The 22579-nt window shown below is 45.5% G+C and overlaps 1 protein-coding gene across 2 annotated transcripts in view; it reads right to left on the bottom strand.

Annotated features, from left to right (window-relative positions):
- The window catches only part of abcg1 (ATP-binding cassette, sub-family G (WHITE), member 1), a 68953-nt gene that overhangs the window by 45922 nt on the left and 452 nt on the right, over window positions 1-22579 (bottom strand). For both annotated transcript variants that reach the window (XM_056283705.1, XM_056283706.1), the window contains exon 2: window positions 18937-19168. In XM_056283705.1, the coding sequence (XP_056139680.1) occupies window positions 18937-19168 (232 nt within the window). The remainder of the gene's footprint in view (window positions 1-18936; window positions 19169-22579) is intronic.

Here is a 22579-nt window from a genome sequence, read left to right as displayed (position 1 = left end):
GTTAGATGTTCTCCGTTAGTTGTTCTGTTAGATGTTTGTTAGATGTTCTGTTAGACATTCTGTTAGATGTTCTGTTAGACATTCTGTTAGATGTTCTCTGTTAGATGTTCTGTTAGACGTTCTGTTAGATGTTCTGTTAGATGTTCTCTGTTAGATGTTCTGTTAGATGCTCTGTTAGATGCTCTCTGTTAGATGTTCCCTGTTAGATGTTCTCTTAGACGTTCTGTTAGATGTTCTCCGTTAGTTGTTCTGTAAGACGTTCTGTTAGATGTTCTGTTAGATGTTTGCTAGACGTTCTGTTAGATGTTCTGTTAGATGTTCTCTGTTAGATGTTCTGTTATATGTTTTCGGTTAGATGTTCTGTTAGATGTTCTCTGTTAGATGTTCTGTTAGATGCTCTGTTAGATGTTCTCCGTTAGATGCTCTGTTAGATGTTCTGTTAGATGTTCTCTGTTAGATGTTCTCTGTTAGATGTTCTGTTAGATGTTCTCCGTTAGTTGTTCTGTTAGATGTTCTGTTAGACGTTTTGTTAGATGCTCTGTTAGAAGTTCTGTTAGACGCTCTGTTAGACGTTCTCTGTTAGATGTTCTCTGTTAGTTGTTCTGTTAGATGTTATTCTAGACGTTTTGTTAGATGTTCTGTTAGACGTTCTGTTAGATGCTCTGTTAGATGTTCTCCGTTAGATGCTCTGTTAGATGTTCTGTTAGATGTTTGCTAGACGTTCTGTTAGATGTTCTGTTAGATGTTCTGTTAGATGTTCTCTGTTAGATGTTCTGTTAGATGCTCTGTTAGATGTTCTCTGTTAGATGTTCTGTTAGATGCTCTTTTAGATGTTCTCCCGTTAGTTGATCTGTTAGATGTTTGTTAGATGTTCTGTTAGATGTTCTCTGTTAGTTGTTCTGTTAGATGTTCTGTTAGATGCTCTCTGTTATATGTTCCCTGTTAGATGTTCTCTTAGACGTTCTGTTAGATGTTCTCCGTTAGTTGTTCTGTTAGACGTTCTGTTAGATGTTCTGTTAGATGTTTGCTAGACGTTCTGTTAGATGTTCTGTTAGACGTTCTGTTAGATGTTCTCTGTTAGTTGTTCTGTTAGATGTTCGTTAGATGTTCGGTTAGACGTTCCGTTAGATGTTCTCCGTTAGTTGTTCTGTTAGATGTTTGTTAGATGTTCTGTTAGACATTCTGTTAGATGTTCTGTTAGACATTCTGTTAGATGTTCTCTGTTAGATGTTCTGTTAGACGTTCTGTTAGATGTTCTGTTAGATGTTCTCTGTTAGATGTGTCCTGTTAGATGTTCTGTTAGATGTCTGTTAGATGTTCTGTTAGATGTTCTCTGTTAGATGTTCTGTTATATGTTTTCGGTTAGATGTTCTCTGTTAGATGTTCTGTTAGATGTTCTCTGTTAGATGTTCTGTTACACGTTCTGTTAGATGCTCTGTTAGATGTTCTCCGTTAGATGCTCTGTTAGATGTTCTGTTAGATGTTCTCTGTTAGATGTTCTCTGTTAGATGTTCTGTTAGATGCTCTGTTAGATGTTCTCCGTTAGTTGTTCTGTTAGATGTTCTGTTAGACGTTTTGTTAGATGCTCTGTTAGAAGTTCTGTTAGATGTTCTGTTAGACGTTCTCTGTTAGACGTTCTCTGTTAGATGTTCTGTTAGATGTTCTCTGTGAGATGTTCTGTTACACGTTCTGTTAGATGCTCTGTTAGATGTTCTCCGTTAGATGCTCTGTTAGACGCTCTGTTAGACGTTCTCTGTTAGATGTTCTGTTAGATGTTCTCTGTTAGTTGTTCTGTTAGTTGTTCTGTTAGATGTTCTCTGTTAGTTGTTCTGTTAGATGTTCTGTTAGATGTTATTCTAGACGTTTTGTTAGATGTTCTGTTAGATGTTCTGTTAGACGTTCTGTTAGATGCTCTCCGTTAGATGCTCTGTTAGATGTTCTGTTAGATGTTTGCTAGACGTTCTGTTAGATATTCTGTTAGATGTTTTCTTTTAGATGTTCTGTTAGATGTTCTCTGTTAGATGTTCTGTTAGACGTTCTGTTAGATGCTCTGTTAGATGTTCTCCGTTAGTTGTTCTGTGAGATGTTTGTTAGATGTTCTGTTAGACGTTTTGTTAGATGCTCTGTTAGATGTTCTGTTAGACGTTCTGTTAGACGCTCTGTTAGATGTTCTGTTAGATGTTCTCTGTTAGACGTTCTGTTGGATGCTCTGTTAGATGTTCTGTTAGACGTTCTGTTAGATGCTCTTTTAGATGTTCTCCCGTTAGTTGATCTGTTAGATGTTTGTTAGATGTTCTGTTAGATGTTCTCTGTTAGTTGTTCTGTTAGATGTTCTGTTAGATGCTCTCCGTTAGATGTTCCCTGTTAGATGTTCTCTTAGACGTTCTGTTAGATGTTCTCCGTTAGTTGTTCTGTTAGACGTTCTGTTAGATGTTTGCTAGACGTTCTGTTAGATGTTCTGTTAGATGTTCTGTTAGATGTTCTCTGTTAGTTGTTCTGTTAGATGTTCGGTTAGATGTTCTGTTAGACGTTCCGTTAGATGTTCTCCGTTAGTTGTTCTGTTAGATGTTTGTTAGATGTTCTGTTAGATGTTCTCTGTTAGATGTTCTGTTAGACATTCTGTTAGATGTTCTCTGTTAGATGTTCTGTTAGACGTTCTGTTAGATGTTCTGTTAGATGTTCTCTGTTAGATGTTCTTTGTTAGTTGTTCTGTTAGATGTTTGTTAGATGTTCTGTTAGACGTTCTGTTAGATGCTCTGTTAGATGTTCTCCGGAACGGAACACAACAGAACGGAACGGAACAGAACAGAACGGAATAGAACAGAACGGAACGCAACGGAACAGAACAGAACAGGACGGAACAGAATGGAACGGAACACAACAGAATGAAACGGAACGGAACAGAACAGAACGGAACGGAATAGAACAGATCAGAACAGAACAGAACGGAACAGAACGGAATAAAACAGAACGGAACGGAACGGAACAGAACAGAACGAAAGGGAGAAGAACAGAACGGAACGGAACGGAACGCAACGGAATAGAACAGAACAGAACAGAACGGAACGGAATGGAATAGAACAGAACGGAAGGGAACACAACAGAACGGAACGGAACTGAATAGAACGGAACGAAACAGAACAGAACGAAACGGAACGGAAAGGAACAGAACAGAACGGAAGGGAGAAGAACAGAACGAAACGGAACGCAACGCAACGGAATAGAACAGAACAGAACGGAACGGAATGGAATAGAACAGAACGGAACGCAACAGAACGGAAGGAAACACAACAGAACGGAACGGAACTGAAAAGAACGGAACGAAACAGAACAGAGCAGAACAGAACGGAACAGAACGGAACGGAACACAACAGAACGGAACGGAACAGAACAGAAGGGAGAAGAACAGAACGGAACAGAACGAAACAGAACAGAACGGAACAGAACAGAACGGAACGAAACGGTATAAAACAGAACGGAACGGAACGCACGGAACAGAACGGAACAGAAGGAAACGGAACAGAACGGAACGGAACAGAACAGAACGGAAGGGAGAAGAACCGAACGGAACGGAACGGAAGGGAGAAGAACAGAACGGAACAGAAGGAAACAGAACGCAACAGAACGAAACGGAACACAACAGAGCGAAACGGAACAGAACGGAACGGAACGAAACGGAACACAACAGAACGAAACGGAACACAACAGAGCGAAACGGAACAGAACGGACAACAGAACGGAACGAAACGGAACGGAACAGAACAGAACGGAACGGAATAAAACAGAACGGAACACAACGGAACGAAACAGAACGGAATAGAACAGAACGCAACGCAACGCAACGGAACAGAACGAAACAAAACAGAACGGAACGGAATAGAACAGAAAGGAACAGAACAGAACAGAACGGAACGGAACACAACGGAACGAAACGGAACACAACAGAACAAAACGGAACGGAACGGAACCGAACAGAACGGAACGCAACGGAATAGAACAGAACGGAACACAACAGAACAGAACGAAACGGAACACAACAGAACGAAACGGAACAGAACGGACAACTGAACGGAATGGAACGGAACAGAACGGAACGGAACACAACAGAACGAAACGGAACAGAACGGACAACTGAACGGAATGGAACGGAACAGAACAGGACGGAACACAACAGAACGAAACGAAACGGAACAGAACAGAACGGAATAGAACAGAACAGAACGGAACGCAATGCAACAGAACGGAACGGAGCGGAACAGAACGGAACAGAACAGAACGGAAGGGAAAAGAACAGAACGGAACGGAATAGAACAGAACGGAATGGAACGCAACGCAACTGAACAGAACAGAATGAAACAGAACGGAACACAACAGAACGAAACGGAACGGAACAGAACAGAACAGAACGGAACGCAACAGAACGGAACAGAACAGAACGGAACGGAACGGAACACAACAGAACGAAACGGAACGGAACAGAACGGAATAGAACAGAACGGAACGGAACAGAACAGAACCTAACGGAACAGAACAGAACAGAAGGGAGAAGAACAGAACGGAAGGGAGAAGAACAGAACGAAACGGAACGGAACGGAATATAACAGAACAGAATGGAACAGAACAGAAAGAGTGGCCACTGGCCTGTAGATGGTGTAGACTGTGGAGTCCTGTTCTGCAGATGTTTATAAGGGTGGGGACACCTGAGGTCAGGTGAGACTGAAGAGGTCACTTAGATGATGATGCAACATTTCTCTCAATAAACGTTGTGTCCAGATGAACTGACTCAACCTTCTGTTTTATTAAAGAGCATGAATGAAGAATAGAGTGACAAGCATTAATTGAGAACAGAGGTTGTGACGGTGATGATGAGGAAGAGGAGGGGAAAAAGAGGAGTAAACCCTTCCAGTATTTCTTTAACAGTGCTCCTAAACGCTAATCCAGTTGATTTAAGGGGCTGACGCTGTAATGGGATTGTCACATCTAATCCCTCAGCAGTCACAGTGTACGCTAGTAACCTTTCTACTGGACTCTACTGTCTTCTTTCTACTGGACTCCAGTTTCTACTGGACTCTACTGTCTTCTTTCTACTGAACATCTGTTTCTACTGGACTCTACTGTCTTCTTTCTACTGAACATCTGTTTCTACTGGACTCTACTGTCTTCTTTCTACTGAACTCCTGTTTCTACTGGCCTCTACTGTCTTCTTTCTACTAAACTCATATTTCTACTGGACTCTCCTTTCTTCTTTCTACTGGACTCCTGTTTCTACTGGACTCTACTGTCTTCTTTCTACTGAACTCGTTTCTACTGGACTCTACTGTCTTCTTTCTACTTAACTCCTGTTTCTACTGGACTCTGCTGTCTTTTTTCTACTGAACTCCTGTTTCTACTGGACTCTGCTGTCTTCTTTCTACTTGACTCATATTTCTACTGGACTCTACTATGCTGGTCCCTTAATGTATACCTACTATCAGACAAACACAATGGTGACCAACATCAGACTGCATGATGTTTGGGTTTTGAAAGGATTCAGGATGACTTCAACCCATGAAGGTAGAAGTGAAGGTACTGCGTCTCACTGTGAACAGTAGTAGAAGGTACTGCGTCTCACTGTGAACAGTAGTAGAAGGTACTGTGTCTCACTGTGAACAGTAGTAGAAGGTACTGCGTCTCATTGTGAACAGTAGTAGAAAGAACTGCGTCTCATTGTGAACAGTAGTAGAAGGTACTGCGTCTCACTGTGAACAGTAGTAGAAGGTACTGCATCTCACTGTGAACAGTAGTCACCTCCCATCAAGGTCACATCATGATACCTGATGCCACCGCCTCCTTTGGTCCACCTCATTGTGAAAACAGCTCTTGAAGTCTCCAGTGGACCAAAACAAGGTTTCTTGGCGGAGATTCGAGACTGGGAAAGTAGCATGTATTGTGTAGTGTGTAACATGTAGTGTGTAGCATGTATTGTGTAGCACATAGTGTGTAACACAGTGTGTAGCATGTACTGTGTAACATGTAGCATGTAGTGTGTAACATGTAGTGTGTAGCATGTAGTGTGTAGCATGGAGGATACTATCATGGTGACAAGCCAAGTCAGTGTAGAAGCTAAGAAGAAAGGACCGCGCAGAAGAGAGATAGGGTGGTTTCTTTATGCAACAATCCTGAATCTGTTGGTTTTACTGGACCAGTGTGTCTCCTATTCACGTGTTGGTTGGGGTGTGCAGGTAGCATAGCATTCTATTTCGTTACCTACCAACACAGGGATCGCAGGATCGAATCTCTGTGTTACCTCCGGCTTGGTTGGGCGTCCCTACAGACACAGTTGCCCGTGCCTGCGGGTGGGAAGCCGGATGTGGGTATGTGTTCTGGTCTCTGCACTAGCGCCTCCTCTGGTCGGTCGGGGCGCCTGTTCAGGGGGGAGGGGGAACTGGGGGGAATAGTGTGATCGTCCTGTATGCTACGTTCCCCTGGTGAAACTCCCCAGGTCAGGTGAAAAGAAGCGGCTGGTGACTCCACATGTATGGGAGGAGACATGTGGTAGTCTGCAGCCCTCCCCGAATAAATTGGCCGGATACAATTAGGGAGAAAAACAATCGGAAAAAAAAATGGTGGTGAGGTGAGTGTGGGCTGAGCTTCATTACTGTACCAGTGTGTGTTCTATGTAGGTGGTCGTAGGGTGAGTGGGGGCTGAGCTTCATTACTGTGCTAGTGTGTGACCTATGTAGGTGGTGGTGAGGTGAGTGTGGGCTGAGCTTCATTACTGTACCAGTGTGTGTCCTATGTAGGTGGTGGTGAGGTGAGTGTGGGCTGAGCTTCATTACTGTACCAGTGTGTGTTCTATGTAGGTGGTGGTGAGGTGAGTGTGGGCTGAGCTTCATTACTGTACCAGTGTGTGTTCTATGTAGGTGGTGGTGAGGTGAGTGTGGGCTGAGCTTCATTCCACATGAATGAGAGTCAGCAGGGCTGTTGTGTCAGAAACACACATAAAACCTGGTGGAACTTGAGTTGTACTTATTGAAGTAGTACTATGTGTTGTACTTATTGATGTAGTACTATGTGTTGTACTTATTGATGTAGTACTATGTGTTGGTGAAAGTCTTCTACCAGTTTGTTGTGTCACATCTGCTGGTTAGACACAACACCTTCACTTCTTCTAACTCAACACTACCTGCCTTCCTCCCCCTCATCTGGCTGCTATGATGAAGATGAAACACTATACACCCTGCCATGTTTCCTGGTGAATCCTACCAGACACCAACCATCCACATCACACACGGCTACAGGCTGCAGGATGTGGTGTTCATGGGTTAGATGTTGTAAATACAGCAGACAGACTCAAACAGGACATTTGTTTGAATGCAAATCTTCCAGGTGTGTTTACATTATTGGTGCCACCTTTGAGAAATTGAAATAATGAACACATTAACAGGGGTGGGGGTCATTTTATCTAACATAAGAGTAAATATTAAACTCAGCTTCCGGCAAACATAAAACTAAAGTGCAGTCCTGCATGTTATGAGTCACCCCCTCACAGTTGGTAGGTAACTAATACTCACAGTTGGTGGGTAACTAATACTCACAGCTGGTGGGTAACTAATACTCACAGCTGGTGGGTAATTAATACTCACAGCTTGTGGGTAACTAATACTCACAGTTGGTGGATAACTAATCCTCACAGTTGGTGGGTAAATAATACTCACAGCTGGTGGGTAACTAATACTCACAGCTGGTGGGTAATTAATACTCACAGCTTGTGGGTAACTAATACTCACAGTTGGTGGATAACATACTCACAGTTGGTGGGTAAATAATACTCACAGCTGGTGGGTAACTAATACTCACAGCTGGTGGGTAACTAATACTCACAGCTGGTGGGTAATTAATACTCACAGCTGGTGGGTAACTAATACTCACAGTTGGTGGATAACTAATACTCACAGTTGGTGGGTAAATAATACTCACAGCTGGTGGGTAATCAATACTCACAGCTGGTGGGTAATCAATACTCACAGCTGGTGGGTAATTAATACTCACAGCTTGTGGGTAACTAATACTCACAGTTGGTGGATAACTAATACTCACAGTTGGTGGGTAAATAATACTCACAGCTGGTGGGTAACTAATACTCACAGCTGGTGGGTAACTAATACTCACAGTTGGTGGGTAATTAATACTCACAGTTGGTGGGTAATCAATACTCACAGCTGGTGGGTAAATAATACTTACAGTTGGTGGGTAACTAATACTCACAGCTGGTGGGTAATTAATACTCACAGTTGGTGGGTAACTAATACTCACAGCTGGTGGGTAATTAATACTCACAGTTGGTGGGTAACTAATACTCACAGTTGGTGGATAACTAATACTCACAGTTGGTGGGTGATTAATACTCACAGTTGGTGGGTAATCAATACTCACAGCTGGTGGGTAACTAATACTCACAGCTGGTGAGTAATTAATACTCACAGCTGGTGGGTAATCAATACTCACAGCTGGCGGGTAACTAATACTCACAGCTGTTGGGTAACTAATGCTCACAGTTGGTGGGTAATTAATACTCACAGTTGGTCGGTAATCAATACTCACAGTTGGTGGGTAACTAACACTCACAGTTGGTGGGTAACTAATACTCACAGCTGGTGGGTAACTAATACTCACAGTTGGTGGATAATTAATACTCACAGTTGGTGGGCAATTAATACTCACAGCTGGTGGGTAACTAATACTCACAGCTGGTGGGAAATTAATACTCGCAGCTGGTGGGTAATTAATAATCTTCTCTGTAATGAAAGTAAGTTGTGTGTTAAAACACATGGTGTTGTGTAGTGACAGAGCAGAATGAATTCAGCTCTGGAGTCTTATGCTGTCCATCCATGTGCACAACTCATTCATGTACACAACTCATCCATGGCCATTGTTGTCCCATTCATAACTAAACCTTCTGTAAATGCCTCCGTCTCACAGCAAGACTCAGCAGGAGAGGACGCCTCAGTCAGAAGTTAGGCTCAGACTAGAACTAACCTACACCACGACCACACAAGTGAACTAGCAGAGTATGACAGTAGCATGCATGATCAGCATCTCCTTAACCAGGAAACAAGCATGGGACACACACACACACACACACACACACACACACACACACACACACACACACACAAGTTCCACTTTATCATCCTGTGCATATAAAAAGTATCTTCAGATGCAGTGTACTTCAGATGCAGTGTACTTCAGATGCAGCATACTTCAGATGCAGTGTACTTCAGATGCAGTGTACTGTGTACTTCAGATGCAGTGTACTTCAGAGACATTGTACTGTGTACTTCAGATGCAGTGTGCTTCAGATGCAGCATACTTCAGATGCAGTGTACTTCAGATGCAGTGTACTGACGCAGTGTACTTCAGATGCAGCATACTTCAGATACAGTGTACTTCAGATACAGTGTACTGATGCAGTGTACTTCAGATGCAGTGTACTGTGTACTTCAGATGCAGTGTACTTCAGAGACAGTGTACTGTGTACTTCAGATGCAGTGCACTGCATGTGGCGCTGGCTCGTCAACACTATATCAGTACAGATAAGGAGTCACAAATCCCACAACACGACCGCGGGGAGCCTGGCCTGAGCCTGGCCTGAGCTGGCCTGAGCCTGGCCTGCGCCTGGCCTGAGCTGGCCTGAGCTGGCCTGAGCTGGCCAGAGCCTGGCCTGAGCTGGCCTGAGCGGCTGAAGTGTAGGAGGCAGACTCATACCTGCTGCCGTAGCACAACATGCTTTATTTACAGGGTGTAGCAACACACGAAACAACATGAAAAGTAAGTAAACACAAAAATTAACTCACCTCAACAAACTCAACTGCCAACAACGGAGCTTAAACTAACAAATGAACACAACTCAACTCACAACAATATTAACAACATTAACAAACCAGTGAACAAAGCTCCACACAGGGGGAACGCCACGTGTTTTGCGGGACCGGCCACTCGTGGGAAGTCCGCCCGGCTGCGGTGACGCTCGTCCGGCCTCACTTCACGGGACATTCCACGGCCGACCCGGAAGTTCATAACACACTATGGAAACCAACTGCAGGCCCTACGACCGACACTACAGTCACTCCACCCTGTGAGGGCCTGGCGACCTGTCCAGGGCGGCGCCCCGCCTGCCACCCAGTGACTGCTGGGATAGGCTCCAGCACCCCCGCCACCCTGGGGGCAGGATATGCGGTTCGGGTAATGGATGTTGGATGGATGGACAAAACTCAAACTCACAACAACTGAGCTTTAAAGCAAGAAATAACTGAACATCTCATGCAGACTCCTCCACCCTGCTGTCCTACAGCCCCTCACACCTCTAATGCTACTGCTGAAATACCCCCTTCCAGCTGATCAGCAGCACCACTGTGGCAGGGAGCGCCAGCACCTGGAAGTGATCAGGACGGGTGCCGGGACACATGTAGTAGCGCCAGCACCTGGAAGTGATCAGGACGGGTGCCGGGACACATGGTGTAGCGCCAGCACCTGGAAGTGATCAGGACGGGTGCCGGGACACATGGTGTGCAGAACACAGGTTTAACAGTGAAGGTTAACCTGTGTGTAGAAACGTGTGAGAGCTGACCACAGCAGGTCTTAAGGACACCAGATGGGATCCCGTCTGGACTGACAGATTTAAAAACCTGACTCAGCCTCTGTCACTTGATGTGTTACCTCGCTGACCGAGGGCATAGATACACACACACACACACACACACACACACACACACACACACACACACACACACACACACATACACAGGAAGGCAGTGGCGAGGATGCATGATGAGAAAGCGCTCCTGTGTGGTTGCTGTGTTCCTCCAGGAAGGAAGTCCAGAAGGAACAGCGTGGTGTGTGGAGTGATGAAGGAACACCAGCCTGCTCTTCACTGCAGAAGGACTTGGTGTCGGTCTTTAAATGGTCTGGAGTGGTTGTGTGTTGTAGTATTTGTCTCTGTCCTGGTTGTAGGAGCACAGGGACCAGCCGTTAGTTTGACCCTTTCTGGACCAGAAACAAGGAAGTGAGTCTTAGATGGAAAGTGGAGACGGGAATATTGGGTGTGTGTGCGGTTTGTTCCCTTGCAGGACAACAGACGCATTACTAACACCTGAGAGGGCCAAAGAAGAGAGAGAACATGAGCTGCTGGAGAGGACGGCAGCCGCTCATTACCCACTCATGTCAACAAAGACAGCGGCTCAGCCGGCCCTCCGCATTCAGGCCAGACATGCAGGACCACTGGACACTGCAGGGATTGTGTAACTTGATTCTTGCTGGATTTAAACGTACTGAATGTTGAAGTCCTGGCACACACATGAGAGAGTGGAAGACGTACCAGTCATGTAGTCCTCATTCCTCTCTGGGAGGCCAGTGTGTCTGTGAACCACTAGTTTTACTCACCTCTGTACTGTACTGTTGTCCTGACATGTCCACACTGTTCTGTTAACATTAGCAGTCACTATGAAAAATGTCATTCAAGTCAACATTTTGCTGTATTTTCCCGCAACAGTTGTGTTTTTACTTTGTTTTTATAAACTTTTACTGTGTAAGACCACGACCACACCTGAAACTGGTCCTCTGTGTAACGCCATCACATCTACAGCAGTGTACATTAACATGTACTGTTCCCTTCAGATGAACCAACAAGCACATGAGCACATGACAGTCCGAATGAACACATGGAGGTGGTCCACTGCTGGTCCACACAACATCTCCTGAACATCCCTAGTGCTCTCATGACTCCAAGAGAGGGAGAAGATATTAGAAGTGGTCCACTGCTGGTCCACACAACATCTCCTGAACATCCCTAGTGCTCTCATGACTCCAAGAGAGGGAGAAGATATTAGAAGTGGTCCACTGCTGGTCCACACAACATCTCCTGAACATCCCTAGTGCTCTCATGACTCCAAGAGAGGGAGAAGATATTAGAAGTGGTCCACTGCTGGTCCACACAACATCTCCTGAACATCTCTGCTGCTCTCATGACTCCAAGAGAGGGAGAAGATATTAGAAGTGGTCCACTGCTGGTCCACACAACATCTCCTGAACATCCCTAGTGCTCTCATGACTCCAAGAGAGGGAGAAGACATTACAAGTGGTCCACTGCTGGTCCACACAACATCTCCTGAACATCCCTAGTGCTCTCATGACTCCAAGAGAGGGAGAAGACATTAGAAGTGGTCCACTGCTGGTCCACACAACATCTCCTGAACATCCCTAGTGCTCTCGTGACTCCAAGAGAGGGAGAAGACATTAGAGGTGGTCCACTGCTGGTCCACACAACATCTCCTGAACATCCCTAGTGCTCTCATGACTCCAAGAGAGGGAGAAGATATTAGAAGTGGTCCACTGCTGGTCCACACAACATCTCCTGAACATCTCTGCTGCTCTCATGACTCCAAGAGAGGGAGAAGACATTAGAAGTGGTCCACTGCTGGTCCACACAACATCTCCTGAACATCCCTAGTGCTCTCATGACTCCAAGAGAGGGAGAAGACATTAGAAGTGGTCCACTGCTGGTCCACACAACACCTCCTGAACATCTCTGCTGCTCTCATGACTCCAAGAGAGGGAGAAGACATTACAAGTGGTCCACTGCTGGTCCACACAACATCTCCTGAACATCTCTGCTGCTCTCATGACTCCAAGAGAGGGAGAAGACATTACAAGTGGTCCGCTGCTGGTCCACACAACATCTCCTGAACATCCCTAGTGCTCTCGTGACTCCAAGAGAGGGAGAAGACATTAGAAGTGGTCCACTGCTGGTCCACACAACATCTCCTGAACATCCCTAGTGCTCTCGTGACTCCAAGAGAGGGAGAAGATATTAGAAGTGGTCCACTGCTGGTCCACACAACATCTCCTGAACATCCCTAGTGCTCTCATGACTCCAAGAGAGAGAGAAGACATTAGAAGTGGTCCACTGCTGGTCCACACAACATCTCCTGAACATCTCTGCTGCTCTCATGACTCCAAGAGAGGGAGAAGACATTAGAAGTGGTCCACTGCTGGTCCACACAACATCTCCTGAACATCTCTGCTGCTCTCATGACTCCAAGAGAGGGAGAAGACATTACAAGTGGTCCACACAACATCTCCTGAACATCTCTGCTGCTCTCATGACTCCAAGAGAGGGAGAAGACATTAGAAGTGGTCCACAGAGCAGGGTCAGAAACAGTTGAGGGGGCAAGATAGAGACTGAAAAATGACCAGACAGAGTGAGATGATGCGAGAAAGAGAGAGACAGATGAAGAGAAAGACAGACAAACAGATGAAAGAGAGACAGATGAAGAGAAAGAGAAACAGATTAAAGAGAGACAGATGAAGAGAAAGACAAAGATAAAAGAGAAACAGGTGAAAGAGAAACAGATGAAGAAAGAGACAAACAGATGAAAAGAGACAGATGAAGAAAGAGACAGATTAAAGAGAGACAGATGAAGAAAGCAACAAACAGATGAGAGACAGATGAAGAGAAAGAGAGACAAACATAAAAGAGACAGATGAAGAGAATGACAAACAGATAAAAGACAGACAGATGAAGAAAGAGAGAGACAGATGAAGAGAAAGACAGACAAACGGATGAAAGAGAGACAGATGAAGAAAGCAACAAACAGATGAGAGACAGATGAAGAGAAAGACAAACAGATAAAAGACAGACAGATGAAGAGAAAGACAGACAAACGGATGAAAGAGAGACAGATGAAGAAAGAGACAAACAGATGAAAGAGACAGACAGATGAAGAAAGAGACAAACAGTTGAAAGAGAGACAGATGAAGAGAAAGACAAACAGATGAAGACAAAGAGACAGATGAAAGAGACAGTTGAAGAGAACGACAAACAGATAAAAGACAGACAGATGAAGAGAAAGACAGACAAACGGATGAAAGAGAGACAGATGAAGAAAGAGACAAACAGATGAAAGAGACAGACAGATGAAGAAAGAGACAAACAGATGAAAGAGAGACAGATGAAGAGAGAGACACAGTTAATGAGTAATACAGGATATCTTCCAGTGCTTGCACTGGCATGAATGAGAAGGCAGACATGGAGACCGTGTCATGAGAACACCAGTAACACATGGTAGATACCACAGACCAGTAACATAAAAGATACCACAGACCAGCAACACATGGAAGTTACCACAGACCAGCAACACATGGTAGTTACCACAGACCAGCAACACATGGTAGATACCAAAGACCAGCAACATGAAAGATATCACAGACCAGCAACACATGGTAGATACCACAGACCAGCAACATGAAAGATATCACAGACCAGCAACACATGGTAGTTACCACAGACCAGCAACACATGGTACTTACCACAGACCAGCAACACATGGTAGTTACCACAGACCAGCAACACATGGTAGTTACCACAGACCACCAACACATGGTAGTTACCACAGACCACCAACACATGGTAGATACCACAGACCAGCAACATGAAAGATATCACAGACCAGCAACACATGGTAGTTACCACAGACCAGCAACACATGGTACTTACCACAGACCAGCAACACATGGTAGATATCACAGACCAGCAACACATGGTAGTTACCACAGACCAGCAACACATGGTACTTACCACAGACCAGCAACACATGGTAGTTACCACAGACCACCAACACATGGTAGTTACCACAGACCAGCAACACATGGTAGTTACCACAGACCACCAACACATGGTAGTTACCACAGACCAGCAACACATAGTAGATACTACAGACCAGCAACACATGGTAGTTACCACAGACCAGCAACATGGTAGATACCACAGACCAGCAACACATGGTAGTTATCACAGACCAGCAACATGAAAGATATCACAGACCAATCACACATGGTAGTTACCACAGACCAGCAACACATGGTAGATACCAAAGACCAGCAACACATGGTAGTTACCACAGACCAGCAACATGAAAGATATCACAGACCAATAACACATGGTAGATACCACAGACCAGCAACATGAAAGATATCACAGATCAGCAACACATGGTAGTTACCACAGACCAGTAACACATGGTAGCTACCACAGACCAACAACATGTGGTAAATACCACAGCTAAGCAACATGATAGCTACCCCAGACTAGTAACACATGGTAGATAACATAGATCAGCAACACAGTGGATGTCACAGGCCAGTAACATGGTAGATGTCATTGACCAAAAACACATGGTAGATACCACAGATCAGTAACACAATAGATACCATAAACCAGTAACATGAAAGATATCGCAGACCAGTAACATGTGGTAGATATAACGGACCAGTAACATGAAAGATATCACAGACCAGTAACATGTGGTAGATACTATAGACCAGTAACATGAAAGATACCACGGACCAGTAACATGTGGTAGATACCATGGACCAGTAACATGAAAGATATCACAGACCAGTAACATGTGGTAGATACCACGGACCAGTAGCATGAAAGATACCACGGACCAGTAACATGAAAGACATCACAGACCAGTAACATGTGGTAGATACCACGGAGCAGTAGCATGAAAGATATCACAGACCAGTAACATGAAAGATACCACGGACCAGTAACATGTGGTAGATACCATGGACCAGTAACATGAAAGATATCACAGACCAGTAACATATGGTAGATACCACGGACCAGTAACATGAACGATATCACAGACCAGTAACATGAACGATATCACAGACCAGTAACATGTGGTAGATACCACGGACCAGTAGCATGAAAGATACCACGGACCATTAACATGAAAGATATCACGGACCAGTAACATATGGTAGATACCACGGACCAGTAACATGAACAATATCACAGACCAGTAACATGAACGATATCACAGACCAGTAACATGTGGTAGATACCACGGACCAGTAACATGAAAGATATCACAAACCAGTAACATATGGTAGATACCACGGACCAGTAACATGAACAATATCACAGACCAGTAACATGAACGATATCACAGACCAGTAACATGTGGTAGATACCACGGACCAGTAACATGAAAGATATCACAAACCAGTAACACATGGTAGTTACCAAAGACCAGCAACACGTGGTAGATACCACAGACCAGCAACACATGTGTAACGTGCATGGATAAGTAGACACGTTGGCTGCTAGCTGACGGGTCGGACCCTTTAGTCGAGCGGTCAGCGTTGTCTACTGCGGTGCGGGAGATACGGGTTCGCGTCCCGGCCGCGGCACTGCCTGTGGCTGCACCGCCTGAATTCGCTACATTGGTGTCAGAAGTGGGATGGTGAGACCGCGAGGTCATCGGTAAGCGCGTGCGCCCAGAGGCGTGAGGGAGCTGATATGCTGAAGCTTCCTGAAGGAGGGGGGCAGTGTAGCGTGCATGGATAAGTAGACACGTTGGTCCTTGACTAATGGGTCGGACCCTTTTACAATGCAGCGAATTCGGGGGGGCAACCACAGGAAGTGCCGCGGCCGGGATGCGAACCCGTATCTCCCGCACCGAAGGAGACATCGTTGACCGCTCAACTAAAGGGTCCGACCGGTCAGCCAGCGGCCAACGTGTCTACATATCCATGCACGTTACGCATGGTAGATACCACAGACCTGTAACATGAAAGATATCACAGACCAGCAACACGATATAGTACGTATATCACAGACCAGCAACACATGATATAGTATGTATATCACAGACCAGTAATACATGGTAGTTCCCACAGACCAGCAACACATGATATAGTATGTATATCACACACCAGTAACACATGGTAGTTCCCACAGACCAGCAACACATGATATAGTATGTATATCACACACCAGTAACACATGGTAGTTCCCACAGACCAGTAACACATGGTAGTTCCCACAGACCAGCAACACATGGTATAGTATGTATATCACAGACCAGCAACACATGGTAGTTCCCACAGACCAGCAACACATGATATAGTATGTATATCACAGACCAGCAACACATGATATAGTATGTATATCACAGACCAGCAACACGATATAGTATGTATATCACAGACCAGTAACACATGGTAGTTCCCACAGACCAGCAACACATGGTATAGTATGTATATCACACACCAGTAACACATGGTAGTTCCCACAGACCAGTAACACATGGTAGTTCCCACAGACCAGCAACACATGGTATAGTATGTATATCACAGACCAGCAACACATGGTAGTTCCCACAGACCAGCAACACATGATATAGTATGTATATCACAGACCAGTAACACATGGTAGTTCCCACAGACCAGCAACACATGGTATAGTATGTATATCACAGACCAGTAACACATGGTAGTTCCCACAGACCAGTAACACATGGTAGTTCCCACAGACCAGCAACACATGGTATAGTATGTATATCACAGACCAGCAACACATGGTAGTTCCCACAGACCAGCAACACATGATATAGTATGTATATCACAGACCAGCAACACATGGTAGTTCCCACAGACCAGCAACACATGATATAGTATGGATATCACAGACCAGTAACACATGGTAGTTCCCACAGACCAGTAACACATGGTAGTTCCCACAGACCAGCAACACATGGTATAGTATGTATATCACAGACCAGCAACACATAGTAGTTCCCACAGACCAGCAACACATGGTATAGTATGTATATCACAGACCAGCAACACATGGTAGTCCCCACAGACCAGCAACACGTGATATAGTATGTATATCACAGACCAGTAACACAACAGATACCACAAATCAGACACACGACAGATCCCACCCAGCAGTAACCAATGATAGATACCACAGACAAGTGAGACATGGTAGATAGCATAGTTAATCTTTTTAACAATGCTGATAACAAACTGACAAACCTTCTATTTTGAAACAGGAAGTTAAAGCTGGTCTTTTTAAAGCCGCAGCCGGTGACTTTTTCCACTATTTGACCCGTTTAAAAGGTGATGGTGATGTGGGGGTGGTTTTGGACAGTCAGTATTCCAGTAGAACAGTGGTGTGATATATTTGGATGTAGGATGCAGAGAGAACAGACCTGTTGATTCTGATGTTCCGGGACTACAAACCAGGTGTAGCAAGACTACAAACCAGGTGCAGCAGGACTACAAACCAGGTGTAGCAGGACTACAAACCAGGTGTAGCAGGACTACAAATCAGGTGCAGCAGGACTACAAACCAGGTGTAGCAAGACTACCAGGTGTAGCAGGACTACAAACCAGGTGCAGCAAGACTACAAACCAGGTGTAGCAGGACTACAAACCAGGTGCGGCAAGACTACACACCAGGTGTAGCAGGACTACAAACCAGGTGCAGCAGGACTACACACCAGGTGCAGCAGGACTACAAACCAGGTGCAACAGGACTACAAACCAGGTGTAGCAGCCATTGTGGCTGGTGTGCCGTCAGCTCAGCAGTAAACAGCTCCACCCTTGTAAAAATGGATCCTGGGACCACAGCTAACACAGACAGTCTGATGTAGTACAAACTCCATCACACTATGTGGAACACTGTTGTACAGTCGTACTGGTTGTCATGGAGACATCAGCATCACGTCTCAGTCTTTTTCCCAACACGTAGGTGTTTGCTGCTGCACCAGTGTTCATCCTACCCAGTCAAAACATCTCTACAGCGGTATAGGGAGACTGGAGAGAGTCTCCACCCATGGTGAAGAGGACAGGTGGTGTTATGGAATCTGACTCCATCATACACATGGAGAAAAACGTTGATAATTAAGGGAGAAAAATCACAGAGGTCAGACTTTATGCATAGCTCTGTCAGTCTGTCCTTCTGTCTGTAGAAAGAGGTCTCACCTCGGTGATGTTGGTAAAAGCAAGGTAAAACTTCAGTTCCATATAAATGGGCTTTAGCTGATTTGTTGTTAAATACATTTATTTGATTTCATGTTAAATAAAAACAGGGTTTACCTTTCTTCCTCCACCAGGGTCCCTCTGGGACGGAGTAGGAGACGTCTCTGAACTCCATGTTGACGGCCGGCCTCCTCGGCAGGGAGGAGAATCGTTGAGCCTCGCTCACATTGTGCTCCATCTTCTTCACCTGAGCACGGAGCAGAGGGGTCTGCTGACCGCCGGACGCCTCCTCCACACAGACACACACAGACCGGGGGTCCAGCATCAGGTCTGGGGGCCCGTTGGTGTTCTGTTCCAGCAGGGAGGGAGAGACAAAGAGAAAGACAGGCTATTCTCCATTTGTGTGGATGATGGTTTACAGGCATGCTCAGAACAGAAGGATGTGAGGGCCGAGACTACAGGTCCTCACTACATCCAAAACTGTTGGCTGACTGTTACAGCTTCTGATCAACCGGTCAATCATTGATCAGTGACCACACGACCGAGGTCAGGCGAGTTTGCTTTTGGTACAGCATGGTAGGAAGGTCAGTTCAGCCGTGTCAGTACCAGCAGACATAAGCAGATATCAACATCACATGAGACACAATGACTACACATCAGACAGCGTTCACAGTGTGCCACAAGACAGACTTAACGGAACATGTTCACAACGCTGATACAGGAACAACACAGCGATGTGCTCTTTTGTTTGCTTGATATTCTGTCGCTACTGACTGGCTACCGATCATCAGAGCTACAGGAGTACTTTAATGACTGTATATGTATGAACGTTATGAGGACGCTGTGAGGAGGTCGATGCTTTCTGGTGTGAGCTGGGACATTTGGACAGAGTCCATGTCTGTCTGGTTGAAGGCATCCTTTTGTTCGGTACGACAGGGCTGTATTAAACGGGCACACAAAGAAGGAAGCTCAGTTGGTCAGGATTGTTTGCAGGGTTGCCGAGTTACTTGGATGGCAGAAGCAGCTGGACGTCCTTTTCCATACAGCTGTGAAGAGGAAGGCGGCGGCTCTGGACACAATGACACCACCATATATAACAGATGACTCCGCTTTTATCAGCTTTCACATATCTTATACTTGTATTGTGCATGAGAGGAAATTGTGGAGTGGGGCGTGAGTTAATTAGACAACTTGGGACAGATCAACTGGATCCACACTCCAAACAAAGACACACCAGAGCCAGACAGAGAGCTGGAGGCTGTAGGGACATACCCACAGGGCCTCTCCCCACCGAAAAGACTTCTACTTGCGGTTATTTTTAGTCTTAAATGATTTTAACTCTGGTGTTTATACAGTATTGGTTTTAATTAAATGGGCTGCTGTGCCCTCATCAACCATCTGTGTCCGGGTCTCTGTGCCAGGAAGCCCCAGCTGTAGCGCAGCTTTGCCATAGTGGTGGCCTTTACAGGTACCTGTCCGGCATGGGAAAGAGACACGGACGCCCCTTCCTTCTGAAGGGCACTGTAGGATGAGAGTCCCTTCCTGCTCCTCTTCTCTCTCAGGGTGGGTCCAGGGCACTGGCTCCTGTCTGACTGGTAGCTAGCTGTCTGGATTCTGAACCAGGATTCCCATACCTCACTTGGCTAGCCACCAGTACCTCACCAGTACAGAATCTCCCCGCGGCCTGAAGGTGGAGGCATCTTCCGCGACCTTCTACCTTCCGACTTCCCCATCGGGAACAGCCCAGCTCCTTTAACGGTGCCCCCTACTCCGGGCCACTCCTCGAGGTGGCTCCTTGACTTTCAACCCCACGGGCCAGGACAGGCAGTTGAATCCTCCATCACAGGGCAGCTGGACTACAGACAGCGAGGTGTGCTGCTGGGCGGGACACCGGGTGGGAATGGAGAGAGCTGGCTGACCGGGCATGGGCTGTTGTCCCTCAACAACTGGTTGGCACCTCCCTTTTGGCCGCCAGCCCACAATGTAATGATTTATTTTCCCTTGATGCTGTTTTCCAAGCCGATGGTCTTCTTCCTGGAGCACCGTCTAGTCGCTAGGGCCATGTCTCTTTCCCGTGCCGGGCAGACACCTGTAAAGGCCACCACTACGGCAAAGCTGCCCCACAGCCGGGGCTCCCCGGCACAGACACATGGACACAGATGGTTGATGAGGGTAGAACAGCTCATCTATTAAAACCACAATCACAACCATGTTTACTGGCCATGTGGGTTTGCACATACATGACATGTGACTCTGGTTTCATGGCTCTACAACACTACAACACAACTCTCTCAGTGTACTGAACATAGAATAACAACACTACTACACAACTCTCTGTGTACTGAACATAGAATAACAACACTACAACACAACTCTCTCGGTGTACTGAACATAGAATAACAACACTACAACACAACTCCCTCAGTGTACTGAACATAGAATAACAACACTACAACACAACTCTCTCAGTGTACTGAACATAGAATAAGAACACTACAACACAACTCTCTTGGGGAACTGAACATAGAATAACAACAGTACAGTATGTACAACATGTACAGTACATTATAGACAACATGTACAGTTGGCCCGCACTCTTCCACACCAAACTCACCCAACCATGTCTTAATGGACCTTGCTTTGTGCACTGGGGTACAGTCATGCTGGAACAGAAAAGGGCCCTCCCCCAAACTGTTCCCACAAAGTTGGAGGCATAGAATTGTCCCAAATGTCTTGGTGTGCTGAAGCATTAAGATTTCCCTTCACTGGAACTAAGGGGCCTAGTCCAGCCCCTGAAAAACAACCCCATACCATCATCCCTCCTCCACCAAACTATACAGTTGGCACAATGAAGTCAGGCAGGTAACGTTCTCCCGGCATCCACCAAACCCCGACTTGTCCATCAGACGGCCAGACAGAGAAGCGTGATCCGTCACTCCACAGAACATGTTTCCACTGCTCCAGAGTCCAGCGGCAGCATGTTTTACGCCACTCATTGTGCTTGGTGATGTAAGGCTTGCATGCAGCTGCTCGGCCATGGAAACCCATTCCATGAAGCTCCTGGTGCACAGTTTTTGTGCCGATGTTAATGCCAGAGGAAGTTTGGAGCTCTGCAGTTACTGAGTCAACAAAGCGTTGGTGACTTTTACGCACTATGCGCTCCAGCACTTGTTGACCCCGCTGTCTGACTTTACGTGGTCTGCCACTTCGTGGCTGAGTTGCTGTGGTTCCTAAACACTTCCACTTTTCAATAATACCACTTACAGTTGACCATGGAATATCCAGCAGGGAAGAAATTTCACAAACTGACTTATTGCAAAGGTGGCATCCTATGACAGTACCACACTTGAATTCACTGAGCTCTTCAGAACAACCCATTCTTTCACAAGTGTTTGTAAATGCAGACTGCATGGCTAGCTGCTTGATTTTATACACCGGTGGCAATGGGTCTGAATGAAACACCTGAATTCAATGATAAGAGGTGTGTCCCAATGCTTTTGTACATATAGTGCATGTATAAATAAATAAATACACTGACATTTTAGAAAAAAAGAATGACTATTTTATAATGATTTTACTGTTTGGAACTGCGGGTCTGGAGGTAGTTGCAAGATACCCAGCAGAGAAGTCGACTATTTGTGGGATTAGTGGTCATATTTTTAGTAAATGATGGAGGTCTAGTTGGAGAATCAAGCTGCTGTATGTGGGACAGGTTGGATTCCCATATGTTGTCCTGAGAGCTGCTAATCTGTTTCTATAC

Source organism: Lampris incognitus, chromosome 7, assembly GCF_029633865.1.
Source record: "Lampris incognitus isolate fLamInc1 chromosome 7, fLamInc1.hap2, whole genome shotgun sequence".
Taxonomy (NCBI): domain Eukaryota; kingdom Metazoa; phylum Chordata; class Actinopteri; order Lampriformes; family Lampridae; genus Lampris; species Lampris incognitus.
The sequence above is the reverse complement of the archived record's forward strand: the minus strand, read 5'-3'. Positions and strand labels throughout refer to the sequence as shown.